The 27337-nt window shown below is 38.9% G+C and overlaps 1 protein-coding gene across 3 annotated transcripts in view; it reads right to left on the bottom strand.

Moving 5' to 3' along the window:
* Positions 1 to 1632: 1632 nt before the first annotated feature.
* LOC125457457 (TBC1 domain family member 14-like) overlaps positions 1633 to 27337 on the bottom strand; it is a 73732-nt gene continuing 48027 nt past the window's right edge. For all 3 annotated transcript variants that reach the window (XM_048541656.2, XM_048541663.2, XM_059639129.1), the window contains 10 exons: positions 26392 to 26474; positions 24207 to 24324; positions 23300 to 23406; positions 20008 to 20088; positions 14625 to 14719; positions 12878 to 12949; positions 10510 to 10638; positions 8520 to 8629; positions 6451 to 6709; positions 1633 to 5527 (listed from right to left, as the gene is read on the bottom strand). In XM_048541656.2, the coding sequence (XP_048397613.1) occupies positions 5462 to 5527; positions 6451 to 6709; positions 8520 to 8629; positions 10510 to 10638; positions 12878 to 12949; positions 14625 to 14719; positions 20008 to 20088; positions 23300 to 23406; positions 24207 to 24324; positions 26392 to 26474 (1120 nt within the window). In that variant the 3' untranslated portion in view covers positions 1633 to 5461. The remainder of the gene's footprint in view (positions 5528 to 6450; positions 6710 to 8519; positions 8630 to 10509; positions 10639 to 12877; positions 12950 to 14624; positions 14720 to 20007; positions 20089 to 23299; positions 23407 to 24206; positions 24325 to 26391; positions 26475 to 27337) is intronic.

Here is a 27337-nt window from a genome sequence, read left to right as displayed (position 1 = left end):
ACTTCTTATAAATGGGTAGATAAAGCTTTGGTTTATTTTTCATGCAAATGACAGCGCATCCAGGAATTGCATCACCCAGGTCTGTACTGAATTATCAGCAAGTAGGATGTGGAAGCTTTGGAAAGAGAGAAGGATGTGGAAGCTTTGGAAAGGGTGCAGAGGAGATTTACTAGGATGTTGCCTGGTATGGAGGGAAGGTCTTAGAGGAAAGGCTGAGGGACTTGAGGCTGTTTTCGTTAGAGAGAAGGTTGAGAGGTGACTTGAGACAAATAAAGATAATCAGAGGGTTAGATAGGGTGGACAGGGAGAGCCTTTTTCCTAGGATGGTGACGGCGAGCACGAGGAGGCATAGCTTTAAATTGAGGGGTGAAAAATATAGGACAGATGTCGGAGGTAGTTTCTTTACTCAGAGAGTAGTAAGGGAATGGAACGCTTTGCCTGCAACGGTAGTAGATTCGCCAACTTTAGGTACATTTAAATTGTCATTGGACGAGCATATGGACGTACATGGAACAGTGTAGGTTAGATGGGCTTCAGATCGGTATGACAGGTCGGCACAACAGAGGGCCGAAGGGCCTGTACTGTGCTGTAGTAATGTTCTATGTTCTATGTTAAGTCTTAGCAAATGTACACCTGGAGTGGGGCTTGAGTGCACAATTTTGCCTCTGACGTGTCCAAACACTCAGCTAATAATAATTGACCAAAGCCAGAACTTGCATTTACAATTTAACTGTTACCATTTTTGAATCTCGGCGACATTGCTTCAATTTACAGGAAAAAAAAATTCAATGAAATGGAGCTCCAGGTGTGAGCTAATGTACATGATATGGAAGTTCTAATATTGGACTGAGGTGGACAAGGTCATAAGTCACACAGCACGAGGGGTTATAGTCCAACAGATTTATTTGCATCCACAAGCTGCGAGAGCGCAGCTCTTTTATCAGGGTGAAGTCACAAGTTGAACAGTTGAGGTTAGATGGTAAGTTCTATCTTTAAATGAACAGTTATTTCAATTATCTACCTTACCCTGAGATCTGAGAAGATAACAGCCTCAATAAAGTTACCGAAAAACTAAGAATAATTTACATTAATTGCATTGCATTGTAGGAAGACAGAAAAGACAAAAAATTGGCACACTGATTTTTTTATATCAGTAATCTCCACTTGATTACTCTTTGTAATGATTAACATGTCCTTACACCAAGGAAACGGAATGCCTTTGTAGAGTATAACAAGCAATTTATCACCCAACAGACAGGCATTTAATAAAAGCCAAGCTTCAAACTTTTACACTGCAAGTTTAACATGTATTTTAACAAAAATGATAGAGCAATGCTATGACATTTCAAATACAGGATATATAAGGAGACTGAAAAGAATACAATGCTGCATTTAGCTAATGATATGGTGATGGTTAAACTTAAGTACAAGCTGCCAAAAACCTGCTGAAGCCACTGTCATGATAGCTGATTCCATCTTTTGAACTAAGCCCTGATGTTACAGATATTGGCAAATTGATGACTTTAAGTATCTCATTGCTTTTGTTTAAACTTGGCTCCTGAATGGCATCTGAACTTTATTATAAAGGTAGGTTTTGGAACTGCAGAATGAGATCAAAAACATACAATGTCAAACATTTCACTATTTCTTTATTTAGAGATTTTTTACAAAAACATCTTATTTACATTTGAAGGAAAATTTTATATTCTGTAATCATAGCTTCTTTCACAATCGGCTGAATAAACACTCTCCAGTCTGCTCAGTTTTCAACCGAACATACCATAAAGATTAAAAGGGTATGTACCATTATTAAAAACTGCAGGTGCACTTAAAGTATTAGTTCATAAAGTTGAAACAATGTCTATTAGATTCCAGTGATTATACAATTAAAGCAGTTAAAATCACTTCCAGTGTCAAAACAACAGAAACAAAGGTCAGGAGTGTCACCCATCTCAAAAAAAGTATAAGAAATAAATCGCACTGCAACAAGAAGGAAAAAGGTACTGAGCATGATCATCCAAAACAGAATTAAACGAAACAAAGTCTTTAAATATTTCAATCTGTACAACTTGAAACAATCTAATTTGATTGAGATTTATATACACATCACAATTGCATTGTTCTGTCACTGAGTACCTCAAATCTAACCAAATTAAGGAAAATGTTATTCTCAACAGCACCCCAAATGAGGGATATTTCATGATAAATTCTCTCAAAAAGAAACTGTGCAAGTATTTTATTATTGCAGCATTTAACTCGTCATACTACCACAATAAATCTTTATCTATGTGATGCGCCAAAAACTGAAAAAAAAGTAGCTTAACAAGTACAAGTTAGACATGCTTTATATAATGTATTTACTACACAAGTGCAAATAAGTTACCTTCTGCTAACCGGCTTTCAACATCATTCCATTCGTATCTCCTACAGCAGTCAGTGGGGAAATAGTGGCTTAGTTTATAGCTCACTGTTGGCTCTATCGAGATAATGGTCCTGCTGTCCTGTATCTTCAGTTTTTGAAAGAAATTTACACCCAGGTAAAAAATTAACTTTAACCTAGCTGACTTTGCACATTACCCAAAAAAAAGTATTCCTGTACTTGTGTCATATAACATACATTTTGTTTTAATTAAAATTTCAAACCTAAAAATATAGAATTTCTTGCTCTGTTAGGTTACAAGCAAAGTTTTCAAGTATAGGATCAGTTTTGTATGTTGACTTTTCAATTTGGGAATGATTTGGTGCTGCCTCATCTCTACTACTTAAATTCCTAAAACATGTTAATTTACTGACTAATTTGCATAATGATCACAAGTGTGAAACAGTTGATTGTGACATCTACATTCCTCAAAAGGAAATCTCAGGCCATATGTACACAAACTAAAAATGACATTGAGACTCAGAGGTCATCACATCTTTCTGCTCATAAACCAGAGTTTCCTTATCTTCAGAGATGCAAAAAAAATGGAAGCTTAAAAACACACACACACACACACACACACACACACACTTGATTGTACATTGATACACAGCATCATAGTGAAATATAATCAGTGTTTAAGGTTATCGGAATGCAATAATTTGGAAGCATTTTAGCAGAAGTTGACCTGAATACTTTACAACATATTAACCTGACAATATGGAATACAAGGTCAGGTGATGCAACTAGATGTTGCCATTTTGGTGTTAGCTCACAACTCAGGAAGTTACTGCTGATATGTTGATCAGCAACTGTCCTGATGAGCAAATTGCACATTACTGTTAATTCAGTAACTCACCTCAGTGTATCATAACAAATTTTATTAAAAAAACAAGTTTCACAATTAGGGCTCAATTCAGAATGGAGCTCAATAACTTTGCATGGTCAAAACATCTTATCAGTGGTACCTTGGTGTTTGTTTATGCTAAACAGACCTTAAAGTTGCAGATTCTACTTCATTGTTTACGCAAGTCAGCTGTTGGCCACTTACAAATGATGAGCTGCTACCGTTAGATGTAGAATTCATTTCTCATAGCCGATGAGGGAGAACAATTGCCAGTGCAATATTAAGTTACTCCTGCTGGAATGTACATGTTGCATCAAGATGGAGCAGGGCTGAATGGCAATTATGCCAGTGTTAAAAATGCTCATCAACTTTCAATGTTTAAGCTCAAAATGGACTGGTGCCACTTGGGGTGTGCTACCATGCAAATCTACTCACAAATGTTATCTTAAGAACAGACAAAATCCAGAAATATTAATTTGCGTATTTTGAAAAATTCTTATTTCATGTACTTTGTTACTCCAAATTAAAATAAATTTGGAACAATTACAAGGTGATAATTTAATTCAGTGATATAATTATTTGAATTAGCAGCTAATTTATGAACATGCATTGGATTTCAAAACTGCAGCCAGTCTTTTTTTAAAAGGTTTTCTTGAAGGTATCAACTAAATGGCACCATATGATGCTGCCTTACAGACCAACCCATTTTCGTTCCCACCAGATGTTCATACGTGGACCTTCCAATGGAAATAATGCATAGCAATTAGGACCCGGGACTGTGTCTGAATTTCTAATCCCCAGTTTGAGTTAAGAGTTGCTAACTAAGGACAGTATCAGAATTAGACTCAATTACTTTTGGTTATCATGAGTTAGACAAATCCATCTTTTTCACTGAGTCACTGGACCCAAGCAGGTGATTTATCTGGCAACCAGAACTCAAACTGTTCGGTGCCACATTCATATTTTCAGTAGATCAAAGGATAATATGAAGCTAGTGGTGCAGTTCAGTAATTATAAATGAGTGTTTCGAACAATTTTCAGCAGCTGTTAAAAAACCTGCTAATTAACTTCCCTTTTTAACCTTTGTGGTACAGCAAGCCACTTACTGTTTGATCACAGAAACCAGCTTCAGGTTGGATATTGACAAGTAATTTGCCACACATTTGATTGTACAAGCACTCCGCACTAATGGCAACTTACTGTACTATGAAACAACATTAAACTCAATGACACGCAGAAGCTAACTTCTCTTTTACTAACTGCAGTGGATACAGTAATTGATTGTAGCACTGTTCACAAAATGAATGAAGATGGAAGTTTTATAACCATTATTGCTGATGGAGAAAGTTTGTAACAAAAAGAAACACTGCTCCTGAAAATCATTTATGTACATTATCGAATATGTTTAACTTTACACTGATATTTATTTGCCTAAGCAGTGAAATGACGATTGCATCCTAATGTGAAGCTTATGAAAAGTACCAGTGGCGTGATAAACAGCAATGGTACAGCCACAATCAGTGATCTTGAACTCAAAGTGAGACAAGGTGTGGGTCAAATCACTAGGGATGCAGATATCCATTTAAAAAACTAGAATTAAAAAAAGGCGGAGCATGAAGTTACAACACCTTTGACACTGAGATCAAGACTGATGCTTCCAGCTATAAAAGCCTATAAAATGGTTTGAAACATGGATTTGTGGTCTAAGTTCAACATTACTAAAATGTAACATGAAATAAGGTGAGCCAAACTGCAAGAGAAAGCATGCTGTCAAATTTATGACCCTATTCCATAACATGTTTTTTGAGATTGGACACAAGCATTTGATAAATCACATTGATCAGATGTGTGACCTCACAGGCAGTGCCATGGAAATAAAATGCTTTCTGCAAAAGTTGATCAAAAACAGCTAGTCAGTACTTCTGTTGTACTATAAGATTTAAAATTGTTCAACTAAAGTAACACCACATGATAGGCAAGAATGAGGCCATTCAAGATTCTAATGGTTGTATCCATGATTTCAATTATGCATATGTATTCTTTTAAGGCTAACTTCAGTGTATCAGGTAACTCGAGGATAATTATAAAACATAATAAGAACCCCAACTCTGCAATTTACAAGATCTGATTTGCATTTCTGCATATAAACGGCCATAACATACTGCAATCTGACAGCAAATGTTCCAATATGTTGGTCATCGTTTCAGAGCTGGGCTTCCTTTGTCCACTTCCTTCGTATCTTTCTGCAATGCCGATAATACCTGAGTGTGAAAAATGTTTCAAAATTAAAAACTCCTGAAACCACTGCAATATTTTAGATTATCTATTAAATCTTGATAAATTGGGTTTATACCAGGTGGGAAAATGTAATTAATCTTAAAGATCAGCCATAATCATACTGATTGGTCCAGTCAGTACACCAGCTTATATAGCCTTTCCTTGCTTCTATTTTTAAGCATGTTGCATGAAGAAATACATTTGTCAACTCAATTTCTAGGTTCTTGATTGTTCCAATGGATAACTGCAATACGCAAACAAGTCAACTCAATGCAGACAGAGCCAATTGAGCATTGATACTCTTCTGTAGGCAACACAAAGGTGTTCAAGAAGCATAAGGGATTAGGGAGTGGAAAGAAAATGGCATTGGATCAAAGCTGGCACTTCAGGAACTGCTGAAAAGATAAGTACTCGATGGATACCTCTCTCAGAGGAATTAAGGAACTGTTTGTAGTGTGTTATATTTTTTACAATTGGGAAAATTCACATGGTAGAACAGAGACCTCCATGGCTTGCAAACACAGATTAGTGGAGTTAACTTCTGGAACAAGCCAGGTTAGGAAAGATCTCTGACAAAAAAGGAGAAATTAAAAGGAGACTGCCTATAGATTGATAACAAAGTGTGGAGCTGGATGAACACAGCAGGCCAAGCAGCAGCACAAAAGCTGACATTTCCGGCCTAGACCCTTCCCATTATCTCTGCCTACAGGTTGGATTGACAAGCAACATCAGCTGCACGTGTCCCAAAAACCACAATAAAATTCAGCCTAGTTCTACAATTTACATCATAAATTTGACTGATGGAAGTTACTTAATTTAAAATTGATTTTTGCAATAATTTAAATGTTGAAAAAAAATCAATACATTGTAGTATCTTTCTTCCATGACAGCTTTATGTCATACTTACCTGAGCCCACTTTTTATTTCTACTCTGCAAATGAATGGTTCCAATGGCTCCAAAAAGGTCCTCGGATGACATATCTTCAGGAAGTTTGGTCAGAAATTGTGCCATGTGGATAAAATCCAATTGGGTCAAAACATCCTCATATAGTTTGAGGATTCCCAGAGCAGTTCTGAAGAGAAACTCCTCTCCGTCACGGCAGAATACATCCCAGACACGACATGCAAGGTCCAGAGGGAAAGATTTACTGTACAGAGTAAAGATCCTGAAGGGAATTAAATGCAACCATTGTACGTTCAATATAATTTAAGAATTGCAATAGTAATGAAATATTTAGTCCTTAAATAAAAAATAGCCAACATTCCAGACAGGTAGAAAATTACTTTACTATTGAAAATATATTGTTCAAGTCAATCTAGCTAGGGACCTTCCTATTTAGAGTCAGTTTTACAGCACGGAAGCAGACGGTTTGGTCCAACTCGTCCATGTCAACCTGATATCCTAAACTGATCAAGTCCCATATGCCCAGCATTTGACCCATATCTCTCTAAACCTGTCCTTTTCATGTACCCATCCAGGATGCCTTTGAAATGTTGTAACTGTATCCAACTCCATCACGTCTTCTGGCAGCTTGTTCCATAGACACACCACTCAGAAAAAGGTAGCCCCGCAGCCTCCAGTAAATTCACAGTAATTTAAACATATTTCCTGCAAACACACAATTCTACTTAATGGAATGAAGCTCTATAATACCAACTTAAGGATCACACTTGAACATGGGGGGATTTCAGCACCTTATATGATTAATGGACCTATTTATATAACTTATAAAGCCATACACTTTAAAGAAATGCAGCTTTGTTTATTTTCAGATCTTAAATACAAACATGTGGCTTTCATATTGTTAGGACTGTAGCCAGAAAAGGCAAGCATTTGCCCTGCAATATTTGGCACCTCACCTTTGTTACCTTTAGAAATCCATGATAAATTTAAAAAAAAATATTGCCAATGTTTCAAACAGCACAAAATACAAACTTGTGAAGCGACTGGCAGTGCAATATAAGTGTTACATTTTTGTGCACTGTACATTAATCTTTTAAAAATAGCTGTGAATGTCCAAATTTATTGAAATTGCCTGTAGATTATGTCATATTGTAAATACACTCTTCCATCAGTGGATCTGTAGTGCCACTATCAGCCAGACAGTATAATTATGGGTGAGCAAAGATAAGTAGTCTCATTCATTTTTATTGTGTATATTGGTGTTCATGTGATTTGCTGTAGATGATGGATACTAAAAAGAACGGAACCAGAACCTGTTCCACAAAATAAGAAAACCTTACTTAGTAATAGTAAGCAACTGCACCCAGAATATTATTAAAGTGGTTAGATTTCAACAAACTGTAAAGAAACCATCGAAACTGTGTGAAGACCAGACTGGAGAAAACCCAGTACAGCCTCTAAGTTGTCACGAGTGTGGTAATCCCTTACTTGGTACAATTATTGCTACAAGTGCTACCTTTGGAGTGGACTTTTATGGTACCAGAAAATGGTTAGCATCATTTAGTTCTATAGACAATTTATTGTGCAAAGCTTGAACAGTGTGGCATAGGTAGTTTCCACACTAATATGAACATTCATCTTTATTCGAGAAATCTAAAAAACAAAGGCAAAACAATACATATCTATGTACGGTAGTCTAACTAGTTGATATTCTTGAATGCCACTCGACTGAAGATTACACTTCATTTTGTCTTTGTACGAAGTCACAGGAAAGTGGACATAATTATCAAACGATTCCAAACATGGTGGGGGAAAAAAAACAACTAAATATTGAGCTAGAGTTCTCATTGATTTAAATAAACAGATTTTACTTAATTGTTTTCTGGCTTAACTTTTCCCATTCACAGTGGGACAGTACATGATAATGGGAAAGATGTTCAATTATACTTTACCTTCCAATGCAGTGTGTAAGGATATTAATAATAACGGGCTCTAGGATTATTTTGTAAATTAGTTAAAAGCCAAAAACCTCATGGTACCGTGCAAACAGAGAACAGTAGAACATTGCTTACCAGTCAATTAAATAAATATCTGGGGTAAGGTTGTTTCTCTTGAAATGTGCAAATAACCTTGGTAGGTTTTCCTCAAAGAATACCTCAAAGGCTGCAAAATATTTCAACATCTAAACAAGGGGAAAAGTTGTGCATCAATATATAATACAATAACAAATAACCAAGTCTTCTTTCTGAATGTCATAATTAAAAAGTAATAATAATATTTAGCTTACCAAAATGTAAATTCACATTTCTAGATTATTGCCTGCTGTTAATGAAACTTAAATAACTATGTCTTTTAAGATCATAAGACATAGGAGCTGAATTTGACTACTTGGCCCAATGGGTTGGCTGCCATTTCAGAATGGCTGAACTCTTTCTCAACCCTACTGTCCTGCCTTCTCTTCTTTTAAAATGAAATTCACAACAAAGTTCCTCAAAGAAATAGGAAAAAGCAGTGTATTGATTTGAAAGTCATTTGTCTGCTACACGCTATCAGCATTATAACAAGCTGCAGACTTCCTATCCATTAATATTTTGATGCAAGTTCCTATTAGCATTTAATTAATTTAGGTTCTTTGAATACATTTACAGTATCTATAAAGTTTTTTGGAGATCTTTTGACGCAAGTAATCCATCCATGGCTTAAAGCTCGGCAAATTTAAAGAGTATGTAGCGCTCATTTGGTCGCCAGGCTTTTCATCATTTTACAGCAACTTTGACCCTCTAGAGGTCTAAAATAATGAAGCAGAGCTGGATCTCTCTCTGACCCCATAAACTTAATATACTTTTGCAGTAGCATCCTTAGAATGGACTTCATTGCAAATGGATAAACATCATTGCTTTGTAGAATGCAAATGGCTGACCAATTTAAACACAGGTGCTCTAAATTGTGGTTCTTCAACGAAGTTTATTGTACAACACTAGCAAACAGATATTTCTGTTATCACAACCAATTAAGATTCATTCATAATCAATCTGCACTGTGTACAATAAAACTCAACATTTGTGAAAAGCAACAGTACACGTGCACTTAGCTTAAAAATAATTGTTACAATCAATTGAATGTCAGCAAGTTTATCCAGTTAATGGAAAGTTTATGTATACCAGAAGCAGCTTTGATTTAATCCCAAAAACATGATAAATGAACTGATCTTGAGTCACTGCTACTAACTGCCTGAACAATAATAGATGAGAGGAAAGCAATTCAAGGATCCTACGCTAGAATTGATTGCATCTTGGTTGAAATGAGCAGTGAATTACAATCAGGAGTTATTCACTACTCTTCTGACTCTTCCAGACCCATCTCAACTGGTGTTTTGTTTTGAAAGGAGCATCTAAATATTGGCTTCAAAAGTGTACAAACTTACTGACCCTCTCAGTTAGAGATTTGGTACAAGGTCTAACTGTAGCAAGTTAGTACATTAAACAGGAACTTGACTATGTTGTGAAGATGAGATGTTTTAATCTTCTACACTTTCTTTAATTCCAACTCATTCAATACTTTAAGAGTTGGTTATCTGTGCAATATCCCCATTCCAAATGAAACCTGACTACCAATAAGTTCCCTTAATTTATTAATTCTTTTCTGAGACACAAATTAATATATGACCAAAACTGCAAACACTAGCAACCCCAAAAGCATTTCAAATGTGTGACTTCCGCTCAGCACCACTGTTCTGCATTAGTCAAAATGTCAACAAACTAAATACAGAGGAAATTATCCTTTCCTCTACTTTTCCACCTTTAATTTGAAAAAAAGATTAGCTGAGAACGAGAAAAACAACTTTTTGTTTATGGGTCAAAAATGTTACTGGCAAGGCTGGCATTTAATACCCATCCCGAGTTGCTCTCGAGAAAGCAGTGATGAGCTGCCTTCTTCATGAAGAATATTACTCGAATTCTAGTTCCATCCTTTAATTAAACAAGTAAAATTCATGAATATTTCATCTATCATCTACACCAAATCAGATTCATAACAACAACTAAGGCATCAAAAAACACTCACAAGGCCATGGTCCACACGGAAAAATGCCATTTGACATGGTTTGTTCAATAAGTTAGCAAAGGCTATGAAGGCATCAGCAGTGTCCAGATTTAGAATTAACACAGCTGCAATGAATGACATTCCCTGCACCTTTTAACAGAGAAAATTCAGAGTGAACATATTGTGGATGTAACTTAGTTGACTGAATAGCTTTCATCTACAAAAATATTCTAGTCATTAGCTAAACCAGACGATGATTACAAAACAAAGGGAAACTGTTCAAACATTAAGACAATAATCTTGACATTTATTACTGCCTTGAAGTGACTCGTTAATAAAATAAAAATGTAATACCATTGATACCAATGCCAAATGTACTGAGCGTTGCTTACAATTAGCATTAAACAAATCACATCAAAATAAAGTGTAGAGTATTTTCCAGATGTAACATTAAAATATATCTTTAAGCATTCACCACATATTCAAGTCACATCTGAATAATTCATCTTCCTCTTCCCCAACGTTCACATTTGCTTCAACAAAGCAGTAAGTTACAAATTGCACCCTAAAACCAAACAAAACTAATTTGAACACATTAACACTCCTTTTATAGAATAACTTCTGGGTCATTCGCTTGGTGCACGTGTTTTTACTGATGCCTTGCACTTCAGTGCTAACAGTTCAAATGTATATATTTATTTAAGAATGCTGTCCTATGTTTTAACTTCAAACAAAAAGGCAAGTACTGAAACAAAACAGTAATAAAACACAGCATTAAAGGAGCTTATTCTCCATCCGTTACCAGAAAATTACAGTTTGAGCCTTCCTTACACATATGGCCAAACTGTAGAAATACAGAAGCAATAAGATCCCAATACAGCAGATAAAGTGCATTTTGAACTAACTATTCAATCTTTGGTGAGACTAAGCTAATAATGGGGTAAGGCCAGCTCCCACATAAACCAACATTATGACCCAGAAACCAATGAAAGTGAAGAGGCAAAGGAATGCAAGTGTGACCTTCAGGTGAGTTAATTCCAAATTACACTGCATTGTTACACAGCGAGATGGTACAGTAATATCATCATAGACCCGGGGAGGCGGGGGGCAACTGGCGCTGCATTTAACATCAGGGTCACCACACCTCAGGCTAAGGCTGAGGTCGAGAAGGAGGGACATTCACGTTTACCTTGGCCAGTGACGGAATTGAACCCATGCTTTTTGGTATCACACTACGTTGCAAATCACCCATTAAGTCAACTGAGCTAAGTGACCCAATTGTGCGATAATAAAGGCAGAGAGTATTCTAATTCCATCCATGAAAAATTTGGGGTGCTACAGCGCAGAGGAAAGTCATGAAACATGGCACTCCATTGGATTTATGATACATATGACAATAAAAGTTTCAACATTTGAAGATTAGCATCACACCACTGACCCATTGGTTAGTACAATCGGAAAGACAAAGTTTAATCCATCATATTTATTTTGGGCGTAAAAGTAGTCACAATTAAAAACATAAATGTAGGACACAAGGAAACAGTGCATTACTGTAAGATTTGACAAGAATAATAAGATCTCATGTCAGTCCTGAAAAATTCTATGACCAAAATATTAATTGATGCTTTGTCTTGTCAACAAGTCTTCTGTGAATTTTCAGCAGTTATGTTTTATTTCAGTTTCAGCATTTACAGTTGTTTTGCTTAGGCAACATTTCTCATTCTCTCGACATTTTCCTAGATGCTAACTACTTTCTCATGATCTTCCCAAATTAGTGTGACCAATAAGGTAACCTGCAATCAGAGCACTGTCAACATCACAAGAGTATATGAACAAATTATATTGATTGACCTAACATTTTACTCAATTTTCCCTTATCCTACATTGCCGCAGATTCTTTACTCAGAGTGCAGTAAGGGCGTGGAATGCCCTGCCTGCCAAGGTAGTTAACTCAGTCACATTAGGGACATTTAAACAGTCCTTGGATAAGCACATGGATGATGATGGAACAGTGTAGGGGGATGGGCTTAGATTAGTTCACATGTTGGCGCAACATCGAGGGCCATTAACAATCTGTGCTGTATTGTTAAAATTAAAAAAAACATAGAATTAAGCCATATTATCATGTGAAAGCATGCTCATCCTTCCTCCAGAGGTAGCATGAATACTTCTGAGCTCATGATAGACTTAAAACCAGAAACAGAAATCTCTTAATCGTGGCAGTTCATTTACTTATAATGACTTCCAAATATTACAGTTGTTAGCATACAAAATTTAACACTGAAGTGACCTAAAACACTTTGTCAAAGAGGAAGGTTTTAAGTAATGTCTTCTACAGCAAAAAAAGTAGAAGAGAGCAGCAAGCATGGCAAATATGCAAGAGACTTACATATCCTACATCAGGTCTGTAACAGGTGTATGCACCTAAAATGCTGTGCAGCACATCATAATAAGGACCTCCCTGTGAAAATAAAGAAATATCAGCTTTATGTAGCGCCAAGAGTTTTTAAAAAATATTCAGAAAAGATAACACAAATATGGTGGAGAATAAATCCTGCTCTGACAGCACCAACTTGAACTGCAATGAAATGTGTAAAGTTTCTAAAATATGCCATTTGAAAAGTGGAGTCTGCTTTAAAACAAAAGACTTGACAAAAGTATTCAACAGTTCTTCTAATATTAATGACATGATAACACTCACCCAGAAGCAACAGAAAACGGAGAATTTATAATTTTGTTAAAATGACTACAGAATCTATAGTAGTTTATAAAAATATTTGAAAATGACTTTTAACAATTTGAATCAATTGTAAAGGATCAAGAGCACTGTCCTAGGATAATCAGAAATATCTGTCCACATGAATGGACAACCCATGACCTGGAAACATCAACAGGAAGGAAGTTAACTGTGACCAGATTATAAATGAGACTACAAGCAGAAGAGGTCAAGGGTAAAGGCCCAGATGCAGACGCAGAGGAAATAGAAACAGAAACAAAAACAAATAATATAATGAAGTCTTGCACAAAGTAGCAAATCACTGTCAGACAAAAAAAAAGTACAAGCTAGCTAAAACGTCCAAAATGTGAAAAGCAGAAGCAATAGCTTAAAGATGCAAAACAGACCTTTTCCAAGAAATAGCTTGAACAAGATGTTACTCATTGATACTTTGAAAAGGAATTCTGAAAAGCTATATATTAAAAGTGTTGTGATCAGAGGGAGAATGGGTTCCCAGAGGTGCGCTTTGCTGTTAATACTCTTGACCATGAAATTCCATGGTGAAACCTGTCAGATGGAACACCTGACATCCCCTGCATTAATAAAAAAACAGCATGTTGTGTAACTGTCTAGCTAGATAATACTATAAATGCTGAAAGATAGTGTTGCAGTGATCCAAGATCTACATCCTATTAAATGAGTGAAATCCGCATTTTTATTTGAAATAACATTTGCCTTTTAATTTGTATAACATGTTGATTTGGGTTTGTGTTAAAGCTATAAGTGAAATCTTGTTGGCAATTTTCTCCTAATGGGTGACTGGTAAGTTTGTTTGTTAATGAATAGTTTCCCTTCAAGAATCACAACAGAAGATAACATTCACTGAACCCAAAAGAACTGGACAACAGTGCTGCAATTATTGAAAACTTCAGTTTATTAGAATTCAGTAGATTTGAAAGCTTCTGAAAGCTATACAAATATACTTTGTTTAAGCTAACAGTAACTGCTTGCACTTTTTCTATTTTAAGTTTTCTTTTTCACTTTGTAATTCTGTAATGATAGAAAAAAACTGGCTATATTTAATGAAAAAATTTCTACAGCAAATTTTGTTGAAATTGAGAATATTCATATCTCAATCCTGAAAGACAAAATCGCCATTTTTTTGGGGGGGGGGTAGCGGTGATTATTTGTGTTATGTCCCCATGTTAAAAGCTCAAGTTAAACATCAAGTCACGTTTCAGCATATTTTAGAACTGGACAGTTATTTGGACTTACGATTCAGTTCAGACACTTTCAAAAGCAATCTGCTGCATAGCCAAACTACTTTTCAGTACATTGATGAGCATATTTTCAAAAAGAATTCTAACCAATTGCGTATAAAACACACGGTTTCACAGATCAAAAGGTTCAAAACATTTACCTGCTGAAATATACAAAGATTAGGAAAGGTGCGAGATATGTCCAACTTTATAAGCTCCAGACTGGCTTCCCGGTCTGCTACGGATAATTCCAGATCTGCAAAGTAACAACATACACAATCATTCTGCACATATTGCTCTCCAGCTTAGTTTGTGATGCCACAAAATTAAAATCTTCAATAAGTAGCCAAATATCAAAATTTTGATGTATCAGAAAAGATAGCTTCTTAACCACTCATTCATCATTAATACTTCATATTTATTGATTATCAAGCACAATTTTGACTATGTTTCCCCATTAGGAAAATAGGAGTATTCATATTTTACAGAAAATATTTTGATTTTTGTTGAAGAAATTGAACTGCATTTCCAAATTCCAGATGATTGTGGGTCATGAAAAGGAAACCATCAGCTTTGAACTTACATCAGCTGTTTTTTTTCAGCAGCTTGCCCTTTCATGGATTAATATGATTTTAAAAACAAAAACAAACACTTGTTTTCAATGGTCATTGAGGGCACACTGACTTGGTTGAACCAAGCTCACGAAACCACCAATAAACAACTATCAATATGTACTGAAATTAATATTATAAGAGTGGTTGAAGCTGAGATTTGTATCACCTCCTCACCAATTTCTGGAAATTTCACATATTGGGATGAAAGTTCTCTGCTGATTATGCAGCTTACTTTGAGAAAACAATGAAGCCAGACATGGGAACACATGCGAGTTATACATTCAGCTAACAGCTTTTGGGTAGGAGAGAGAAGGAAAATTGATTGCTAACAGAATGGGAAAGCGCTGTCTCTCTCTCTCTCCCCCTGTTCCTTTCAGTCTCACAGAAACAACTCCCATTGTAAACCAACTTGGAAAATCAACCAGTGAGAACTCAAAAGTGAAGGTGGCAGTGAGAAGTGATTAAAGAGGATTCTGAGAGAAGTCAGCTCGCTCATCACAACTGAGAAGGGAACTGCAGAGGACCCTGTGTCAGAGAATGGCATTGTCAGAAAAGCATCTCAAGACAGAAAAAAAAACTGGATATTTAACATCCCAGGTTACAAGCCTTTTACTGCTAACAGGTTTGGCAAAAAGACTGATCATAGCAGCCTTGGACAAAGATTGGTCATAACCCTTGAATAAGATGTAGCTCCTGAATTAGAATCCACATGGTTGAAGGTGAGAAACATGAAGGGAGCAGTAACCATGTTGGGTATTTACTATACACCTGCAAATAGTGGAGGAAGTAGAAGACAGCATTTGGATAACAAAGTGCGGATCTGGATGAACGCAGCAGGCCAAGCAGCATCCCAGGAGCACAAAAGCTGACGTTTCGGGCCTAGAGCCTTCAGAGAGGGGGATGGGGAGAGGGTTCTGGAATAAATAGGGAGGCGGGGGGGGGGAGGCGGACCGAAGATGGAGAGTAAAGAAGATAGGTGGAGAGAGTGTAGGTGGGGAGGTAGGGAGGGGATAGGTCAGTCCAGGGAAGACGGACAGGTCAAGGAGGTGGGATGAGGTTAGTAGGTAGATGGGGGTGCGGCTAGGAGTAGGAGGAAGGGATGGGTGAGGGGAAGAACCGGTTAGGGAGGCAGAGACAGGTTGGACTGGTTTTGGGATGCAGTGGGTGTGTGGGGGGGGGGGGGGGAGGGGGGAGGAGAGAGCTGGGCTGGTTGTGTGGTGCAGTGGGGGGAGGGGACGAACTGGGCTGGTTTAGGGATGCAGTGGGGGAAGGGGAGATTTTGAAACTGGTGAAGTCCACATTGATACCATATGGCTGCAGGGTGGAGAGGAGAGTATAGGTGGGGAGGTAGGGGATAGGTCAGTCCAGGGAAGACAGACAGGTCAAGGAGGTGGGATGAGGTTAGTAGGTAGGAAATGGAGGTGCGGCTTGAGGTGGCAGGAAGGGATGGGTGAGAGGAAGAACAGGTTAGGGAGGCAGAGACAGGTTGGACTGGTTTTGGGATGCAGTGGGGGGAGGGGGTGAGCTGGGCTGGTTTGAAATGCAGTGGGAGGAGGGGAAGAGCTGGGCTGGTTTTGGGATGCGGTGGGGGAAGGGGAGATTTTGGAGCTGGTGAAGTCCACATTAATAACATTGGGCTGCAGGGTTCCCAAGCGGAATATGAGTTGCTGTTCCTGCAACCTTCGGGTGGCATCCTTGTGGCACTGCAGGAGGTCCATGATGGACATGTCGTTGAAGAATGGGAGGGGGAGTAGAAATGGTTCGTGACTGGGAGGTGCAGTTGTTTGTTGCGAACGGAGTGGAGGTGTTCTGCAAAGCGGTCCCCAAGCCTCCCCTTGGTTTCCCCAATGTAGAGGAAGTCACACTGGGTACAATGGATACAGTATACCACATTGGTAGATGTGCAGGTGAACCTCTGCTTAATGTGGAAAGTCATCTTGGGGCCTGGAATGGGGGTGAGGGAGGAGGCGTGGGGGCAAGTGTAGCACTTTCTGCGGTTGCAGGGGAAGGTGCCGGGTGTGGTGGGGTTGGAGGGCAGTGTGGAGCGAACAAGGGAGTCATGGAGAGAGTGGTCTCTCCGGAAGACAGACAAGGGTGGGGATGGAAAAATGTCTTGGGTGGTGGGGTCGGATTGTAGATGGTGGAAGTGTCGGAGGATGATGTGTTGTATCCGGAGGTTGGTGGGGTGTGTGAGAGAGCGAGGGGGATCGTCTTAGGGCAGTTGTGGCGGGGGCAGGGTGTGAGGGATGTGTTGCGGCCTCTCTTTGAAATAAGGAGCAAATTTCAAAGCCATCGGCAGAATTTTTCCAGACCTCCACGAACAGTGGATTCTTCCTGGAGGGCTGCAAATGTGACACCATTGCCTAAGAAAGTAGCTACAGGAGATTACAGACCTAACACCTTGTCATCCATTGTGGAAAAACTGATCAAGGCCAGAATAGTGGATAAGGTACATTTTCACAGAGAAAAATAATATTAGGCAGTCAACATGTCTTTGTCAGGGGCAGGTCATGTCTGACAAATTTGAGTTCTTTCACAAGGTGATACAGGCAATGGATGACAGTAGTGCTGATGTTTATTTGGACTTTCAGAAAACATTTAATACATTTTCACATGGAGGGTTGGCTAGCAAGTTAAAAAATGTTTGGGATTGATGGATCCTTGGGAGCATGGATTGGAAGTCGACAAAGTCAGGAAGCAGAATAGATATAGATGGGCAATTCTCAGACTGGAGTCAAGTTGAAAATGATGGTCCCCAAGGATCAATGTTGAGGCCCTTGCTTTAACTGATTTATAAAAATGATTTGGAGATGGGTGTAGAGAGCAACGTGTCTAAATTTGCGGGTAATACCAAGCTAAGGAGAATTGTGTACTAAGAGGACATGAACAAGTTAGCCAAATGAGCAGATACCTGACAGATGAAGTTCAACACAAAAATGTGAGATAATTTGTTTTAATAGAAGCAACACAGAAAGACAATGCAGGCTCAATGGTATACATGTGAGGGGAGTACAGGAGCAGAGACACCTTGGGGCTCAAGTGCATTATTCTCTGAAGGTGGATCAGCAAGCTGAAACAGATGTTAACGTAGCCAAGAGGACCCTCTGGTTTACATGAGGCATAGAACATAAAAGCAAGGAAGTGAGGCTGCACCTCTGAAGATCATTTGTCAGACCACATTTGGAGAATTGCATTCAGTTCTGGGCACCTTATTTAAGGAGGGTGTGCAAAGGAAATTTACTAAAATAATACCAGGAATGAACAATTTTAGATATAAGAAAAGGTTAGAGAAATTTGGCTTACTCTCCTTGGAGTAAAGTAGATTAAGTGGTCATCCTATTCGAGGTCTTCAAAGTTAACAATATTTTTAAAAACTCATTCACAGGGTGTCAGTGTCACTAGCTAGACCAGCAGTTTTTACCCATCCCTAATTGCCCAGATGGGATTTGAGAGTCAACCGCAATGCTGGGGTCTGGAGTCACGTGTAGGCCAGACCAGGGAAGGATGGCAGTTTGCTTCCCTAAAGCATATTTGTGAACCAGATGGGTTTTACCCCTGACATCAATAATGGTTTTATGGTCATCATTAGACTTCTAATTCCAGACTTTTATTGGCTTCAAATTCTACCATCTGCCACAGGGACATTTGAATCAGAGTTGCCAGAACATTATCTGGGTCTCCTGATTAATAATCCAGCCATCACATGGGCCATCACTTCCAAGGTAAAATGGCATATTCTGTTACCATTCATTGGTATGTCACTAAGGGTTACAAATTTCAAGATGGACAGCAAGAGAGCAAAGAGTGAGATAAAGAGAATTTATTTATCCAGAATTCTTAGGACTTGGAGAGTGGGAGAGTGGTGGACATGGATTCCATAGGTGGTTTCAAAAGAGAGCTGGATATGTATTTCAAAGTGACAAATAAAGGGGGCTACAGAGATAAGGCTGGCAAATGGGTCTAGCTGAGTAGCTCTTTTGGGAGCTAGTACAGATATGATGGGTTGAATGGCCTCCTTCTGTACTGAAACATTCTATAATTCTATCTATAATTTATGCTGAGGGTACAGGATGCCAATTAAATCACTGTGGTCTCAGGCTAAATCCAAATATCTCAAGGATTTGAAGGACTTTAACTCTTAATCCCCCTTTTTTTGTACATATACTCCCCCAGTTTGAACTTGACACTTGTGTTTGCATGTTTGATTTTATTATTTTTCTTGGTGTTAGTAATAAAATTTCTTTCACTCAATAAAAATCACACACTTGGCTCCTTAAATGTGTCTAATACCATTGTTCAATCGATATAAAACGTGTGCGTTAGAAAGAATGAAATGTCTTTGCTGCAGTCAACTACACAGCATTGAAAGGAGATGGCTTTCACATCTTCTCACAATGCTTAAAATACCGTGCGGAAATTAAAGTGGCTGAATATTAAATTCACTCAAACCAGCAGGCCATAAAGAGAGATATTTGGACCATCCTGCCACGGGTGGTTATATAAACTTCTCAATTAAATCACACAAAGTTTGAGCGTGGATGATCAGGTTATCCAGGTTTCATAGCAAGATGATGTACAGTGAGAAACTGTATGAAAAACAGTGAGATTGTCAAGTGACACTAAGGAGAAAACGAGCTTCGAATGCATTACCAAACCCTGGTGAAACATTGCATTCTCCATACTAATTAATAATTTAAATTTACTCAGCTCCTCTATTTCTTGCACTTCCCCCTCACCCATGATGTAGAGCAAGCCTGAGAATTGACCCTTTTTTTTCAAAATACTGGCAATAAAAGCATGATGTTAAATTGATATCACTATCAACTGCTTGCAGAAATGCAATCCACTGAACGTTAACAAGTGCAAAACTAAACTGCAAATTCTACTCAAAACCCTCCAGAAGCACCAGTTAAACTTTCAAAACAAGTACCTTCACTGTCAACATCAGAGTGTGCTGTACTGAGAGATCTACATTTGTCTTTAGCCCGAGTTAAGCAAATATCATACAGTTCTGAAAGACAAAAATTTGAAAAGTGAATGCATTGCACCTTCAACAAAGAAATTCAAGAACAAAAACTAATTCAGATTATAAACATGTAGTGAAGCAGTTTTGTGTCACAGTAGATGGTAAGTCACATCTGCTGCCAATTTCATGAACAATGCAATAAAAAACTTATGTGCTTTACAACCAAATTGATTTGATTTCACATTGTTTACACTCAGATAAACCTGCTGCCATAAAAGGATGGCTCTCAAAACAACCGGAGAAGCATAAATTACAGATGTTGCAAACATGCAAGAGTTCTGAAAGAGAAGAAACCAGTTTGGCATTTGTAGGACGTACATACCACTAAAGAAATGCCAAAGTCATGATGGGCAGCAGCACCTCAGGTGAGAAAAACAGCGTTAACATTTAAGGTCTGATGCAGGCCTGATATTTGAATTGCGTTTTTCTCTCCAACTACTGCCGAAATTGAGTACTTTGCCATCTCCATTTGGATTTCTTTCTACCAGAATTTTGAGTTTAGTTTTCTGTCTTGTCCGTGTCAATATTTTTCACTATTCTAAAGATAACACACAGTTGTCATTTAATCAGCATAAATCTGTCTGCTAAATAAATTGATACCATAGGTGGAATAATGAAATTTCAGGTGTTAAAGATGCTGAATTTAGAACTTTGCTGAAGCTAGTAGGTAGCAATTCCAACAAGTAAAGGAGCAGTTCTGGCTTTAGTTTTCAGGAATGAAGCTGGCAGATGGTTGTGATCATTATGTCAGTGAGATTTAAGTTAGATGTGGAGAAGGAAAAGGACAAAAGTTTCGAATTGAAGGAGGGCTTGTTTTGTTAAGTGAAATGAGATTTGAAAAAAGTAGAAGGAAAGTTGCTTTGTAAAGGCAAAGTGCCAGAGAATGTGGTAGCATTCAAGGAAATATGCAATGCTCAAAACAAAGTGGATGGAACTCAGATCTTGAGCTCTGAACTATCAAAGGGCTTATAGGATAGGTTAAGGCAGATAACCTGCACATAATAATTTAATACTGCTTGGTCAGCTCTCCACTTACCAACATTAATCTTCAGCACCAATGCACAAGTAGCAACAGCATGTTTCTTCTACAAGATGCACCATCAACCGTCCTGGCTCCTCTGATGGCACCTTGCAAACATGTGACCACCACCATCGAGAAGGCAGCAGGTGCATGGAAATACCACCACCGCAAGTTCCCCATCAACTCTCTCACTATCCCCACTTGGATAAAATCTCTCTTCCCTCACCAAGGAGAGGCCAAAATCCAGGAACTCTCTACTGCAGCAGTTCAAAAGGACAGCTCATTGTCATCTTTCAGAGGATAGTTGAGAATGGGAATTAAATGCTGACCTAGGCATCATCCCACCAATGAATAAAATCAAAACTACACGTCGTCAACAGGATTTCACAAGATCCTACAGGGCAGGCTGACCAGTAAAGTAAAAGCACATTAGATCAAGAATCGGCTCAGCAGCACAAAGCACAAGTGGGGATCATCAGGTTTTTGAGACGAATAGGCTGCTGCCATTCAGAGTGTGCAGGTTTCAAGTTCTACTTCCCTTGCACACAAATAATTTGTATTTAAATGTAGGAGTATTATTTAGAAGTTGGCATATGACAAAAACTAGCCTTACAGCTGCTAATGATAAATGGCACTGTCAACTTTAGAAGACACCAGTAGACTGGTCAGGTGTACAGTAAAGCGGCAAATGGAATTGAATTTCAAGGACTGTACGTTAATGCATAAGTTAGGAACAAACAAGGTGGAAGAATAAATGGCAAGATAACTCCAGTGTAAAAGAACAGAGGGTCCATCAAACGAATGTCACCTGGAAATATCAGGCAGATAGAAAAGGTGCTTATAATTAAGCGTACAAGATAATTTCCTTTCGTTAGCCAAGACCAAGAATTTAAAAGCAGGGAAGTTAAAATAGAACAGCACAAGCCACCACTAAATCAAAGCTAGAAAACTATATAAAATCCTGGTCACTGCATTGCATGAAGTATACAATCACACTATAGAGACCGAAGTTCCTGGAGAATATGCTCTAGGAATAGGGAATTTTAGCTATTGGAATAGAACTCACAGGCAGATGCGTTTTCCTTTGGAACAGAGAGTGCAGAATTAATTGTGGTATATAAAATTTAAGGGCCTAGATTGAGTGGATAAGAAGAATCTATTTCCGTCAGCAGAGAGGTCAGTAAACTGAGAGGTATAGATTTAAGTTAATTGGCAAATGGAGTACCGCGAGTTGTGGAGAATCTTTTAGTTCAGTTAGAGGTCAGAGCCTGCAACTTAGCCTGAAAGGATAGCAAAGGCCAAAACCCTCTTCACATTTAAAAAAAATCACAAGCACATCCTTCAAGCTCCATAACCTCTGTGTAGCTCTTGGTCAAAAATTGGAGAGTGCAATAGGGATAATTTTGTCAGACAGAAATGACAAGACGGGTCAAAAGGCTATCTCTCATGCTCCAAATTTTCTCAAACTTCCACAAGCCTATTACAGAAATCTTGTAATAAGATATGGAAGAACAATAAAAAACATATCACTGTTAAAACAAAAATATTAAAACAAAACTAACATTACATAACTCACATAAAACAATCAAAATCACCTCATACAGATTGGTTTTGTGTATCTATGACATTCATCTGATCTAAAACAATATTATACTGTTTCACAGTAGCCGATCCTAACTTTCAACAAATATCAGGACTGTTGTAGAACGTGTGTATGGGAAAGGTACAGAGATGAAAAACAGATCTCTTAGGCTCAACTATAATTTGCCTAAGAGATCAAAAATATCACCTAAATGAGAAGTAAAATACAGTGGATGTTGGAAATTGGAAATAAAAATGAAATATGCAAGAGAAACTCAAAGTTTAACAGCATTTGTGGAGTGAAACAGAATTTATGTACTCGCTGTCCACAGATGCGTCCAGATCTGTTGAGTTTCTACAGCACTTTTTAAGTTTTATTTAGATACACCATCTCCTTCCTTACTCCTCCAGCATTCTTGCACTTTTCACTAAACTTGCCCTCTTATCAACTATATGGAACTGTTGTAGAACATACATTTCCGGCTTCTTTGAAGTTAAAGCAGAGAGACTACCTAATGTATTTTATCAGAAAGGAATAAAGGCATTTTAAATTCACCAATTCAATTATAGTTCAACAATGTGTACAACACTCACCATGAGTAATGTTTAACTCGTTGCCGATTGCCAAGCTCCATACCTTTCCTCTTACACTTGGAGGAATACCTTGCCACCAGAGATCACGAACTTTACGAGAATGACGCCTTCAGGGATTTAAAAAAACTATTGCAATTATGTCTAATAGATCTGTTACCATAAATTTATATACAAGGTATAAAGTCATTCAAATTTTTCAGAAGTTCCTTCGAACGACTTTGTTTTATATAACTAAAAAGTCAGTGCCACTTATAAAAAGAAATGCCGATATTAAGCAGTTCAGGTTACCAGTCGTTAACATAGGGCTTGTCTGCTTTGTTTTCTTTTCTTTTTTCACCTCTAAGAGATTTTCCTGGTGTCTTTGGCAGGGCAGGAGTGGGCCCAGACTCCTGAGCACATGCAACAACAATATGGGAGACTCCTCCTGGCAATCGGAAGGAGCAGTGGTGGGCCCTGCCAATGATCAGCAATGGCGGATGCAGCTCCAGCCAGTGCTCCGTGGTAGCAGCAGCAACAGCAACAGCAAAAGTGATTAGTGGAGCATGTCGTAGGAGGCAGCTGATCAAAACTCCAGGCCAGGGCTAGGCCCAGGGAGATAAAAACTTTAAAATCTGGACTTTATCCTTTTCTTTTGCATAATGACTAAGATCTGGAAGTTTTTCATTTTCCTTTGGCTCTCTTTCGTTTATTTTTAAATTCTGGTTTTGTATTTTGTACTTTAAAGGTGGCTACTTTGTACAGTTGTCATTTTACTCCTACATTCTTGTATTGGAGTACACATGACGATAAAATCTAATCCTAAATCCATTTTCTATTGTATGCAACAATGTCCAGAATCTAGCAAATATTCGCAGAAATCATCCTAACACTGCAATGTTAAAACATTTTCTTTGTTTTCCTTACTCACATAGCGTCCCAGTTGGGTAAGATTTCATGGTTCCAGGTAACAACAGCATTCCCAATTGTTTCTTCAAGTTTACACCGATCTTCCAGTAGCTTCCTCCGTCTCTGAGCATCCTTTTGCTCTGGAAGGAACAATAAAAGCTGAATGTAAAATTCGGCAATGTGAAGATGGTACTCTTATGCAAGCAAATCAAGAACATTGAAATTTAGGTTAAAATTCAAGTCTTTGGTTCAAAACAAACGCAGCAAACGTGTATCCCAACATTCTAATGGATTATCTGCACAAAACTGTTATGTTTTTCATTCAGAAACAGTCAACTGTGAATACATCTTTAACAGCAAAAAATTAGCATTTAAAACATGTAACTCAGCACCCCACAATGAAAATTGACAGGATATCATATGTTCAGAGATAATGGGAACTGCAGATGCTGGAGAATTCCAAGATAATAAAGTGTGAGGCTGGATGAACACAGCAGGCCAAGCAGCATCTCAGGAGCACAAAAGCTGACGTTTTGGGCCTAGACCCTTCATCAGAGAGGGGGATGGGGAGAGGGTTCTGGAATAAATAGGGAGAGAGGGGGAGGCGGACCGAAGATGGAGAGTAAAGAAGATAGGTGGAGAGGAGAGTATAGGTGGGGAGGTAGGGAGGGGATAGGTCAGTCCAGGGAAGACGGACAGGTCAAGGAGGTGGGATGAGGTTAGTAGGTAGATGGGGGTGCAGCTTGGGGTGGGAGGAAGGGATGGGTGAGAGGAAGAACCCACAGTGATCGAGAACGCCCTTGACCGCGTCTCCTGTATTTCCCGCAACACATCCCTCACACCCCGCCCCCGCCACAACCGCCCACACAGGATCCCCCTCGTTCTCACACACCACCCTACCAACCTCCGGATACAACGCATCATCCTCCGACACTTCCGCCATTTACAATCCGACCCCACCACCCAAGACATTTTTCCATCCCCACCCCTGTCAGCTTTCCGGAGAGACCACTCTCTCCGTGACTCCCTTGTTCGCTCCACACTGCCCTCCAACCCCACCACACCCGGCACCTTCCCCTGCAACCGCAGGAAATGCTACACTTGCCCCCACACCTCCTCCCTCACCCCTATCCCAGGCCACAAGATGACATTCCACATTAAGCAGAGGTTCACCTGCACATCTGCCAATGTGGTATACTGCATCCATTGTACCCGGTGCGGCTTCCTCTACATTGGGGAAACCAAGCGGAGGCTTGGAGACCGCTTTGCAGAACACCTCCGCTCAGTTCGCAACAAACAACTGCACCTCCCAGTCGCAAACCATTTCTACTCCCCCTCCCATTCTCTAGATGACATGTCCATCATGGGCCTCCTGCACTGCCACAATGATGCCACCCGAAGGCTGCAGGAACAGCAACTCATATTCCACCTGGGAACCCTGCAGCCTAATGGTATCAATGTGGACTTCACCAGTTTCAAAATCTCCCCTTCCCCTACTGCATCCCTAAACCAGCCCAGTTCGTCCCCTCTCCCCACTGCACCACACAACCAGCCCAGCTCTTCCCCCCCCACCCACTGCATCCCAAAACCAGTCCAACCTGTCTCTGCCTCCCTAACCGGTTCTTCCTCTCACCCATCCCTTCCTCCCACCCCAAGCCACACCCCCATCTACCTACTAACCTCATCCCACCTCCCTGACCTGTCCGTCTTCCCTGGACCGACCTATCCCCTCCCTACCTCCCCACCTATACTCTCTCCACATATCTTCTTTTCTCTCCATCTTCGGTCCGCCTCCCCCTCTCTCCCTATTTATTCCAGTTCCCTCTCCCCATCCCCCTCTCTGATGAAGGGTCTAGGCCCGAAACGTCAGCTTTTGTGCTCCCGAGATGCTGCTTGGCCTGCTGTGTTCATCCAGCCTCACATTTTATTATCTAGGATATCATATGTTGACCATTTTGCACCTACTTGATGTAAACTTTCATTGGTGAATGGAAAGTAAGACTGAGCAAGGTTTAAAATGGTTACAATCCCAGTACTTTCCTTCAAGACAGTTCAAGCTGAAATGCAAGAAGGTGGGGATGTAAAAACCAATATATTTTGAAAAGAAACCTTAATTGAGAGCACTGCCTCATTTCACCTAGTTTAAACCGTAGCCTTTCACAAAAAATATACTCATACAACAAGTGGAAACAAAAACAGCAGTTAACCTCGTTTTTTCACTTGAGCCACCATTTCCTCATATTGTTGTCTGTGTTTCTGAGCTTCTTCTGCAGGTTTTGCAGGGAGATTCCTAAGGAGAAATAAGAATCCTTACTCATTGCTCGATTTCCACCCACCACCACACCACCAACTACTGCAACAGCTCAGAATAGAAAATAGACACATTGAAAACTTTCAAGTCTGAGGCACAGAATGCATCTTCAGAAAAGGTACAAAATTCAAATACGGGCAAGAAATTGAATGAGCATACAAAGTCCCTCTTTAATAGACTTTGGCAGTATTAAACTTAACCTTCAGTATTTGGTTTATGTAACAATGAATCAAAACCAATTCGGGTGGTAATAAAATTCTGAAATAGCCAAAACTAAATTTTAGTCCAAGATCCTCAATAACTTAGCAAAGATGCAAGACTGTTGTCCTCAACCAACAAAATGTACCAAACATCGGGACGTGGCCTTATTGTTTTGTTTTGGAGGGGTGGGGAGAGCACAAAATACAATAACATGACGATCAAATGCTCACTACCTCTTTATTGCTGTTACTCAACTATTCACAACCCTTCTCTTCCTTACCTGACTTGAAAGTAATAAAGATCTATTTAAACAGCATATTACATCATCATGGGATGTTCCAAGTATTTCACGGCCAGTAACATTTCTAAAGAGTTACTGAATAATTATGAGAACTAATTTAGTGACTAGAGCTGGTTGAAAAGACACAATTACAAGTCTACTATTCTTACAATGGTTTGATGGGGCCGTGAATGAGCTTCATTTTAACATCTCATTCAATAGGAATCCATCAATGCACCACACTGTCATCAGTAGACTGAAACAACCTAGCTTATCTGCTTAGCCTTTGGAGAAATGGCAGGTATTTAAACAGATCAATATGGTTTTTGCCACTTGCAATCATTCTTCCTTCTAAACTGCC

This window comes from Stegostoma tigrinum, chromosome 1 (genome assembly GCF_030684315.1).
Source record: "Stegostoma tigrinum isolate sSteTig4 chromosome 1, sSteTig4.hap1, whole genome shotgun sequence".
NCBI classification, from domain to species: domain Eukaryota; kingdom Metazoa; phylum Chordata; class Chondrichthyes; order Orectolobiformes; family Stegostomatidae; genus Stegostoma; species Stegostoma tigrinum.
This window is presented reverse-complemented; position numbering and strand designations above follow the sequence as displayed.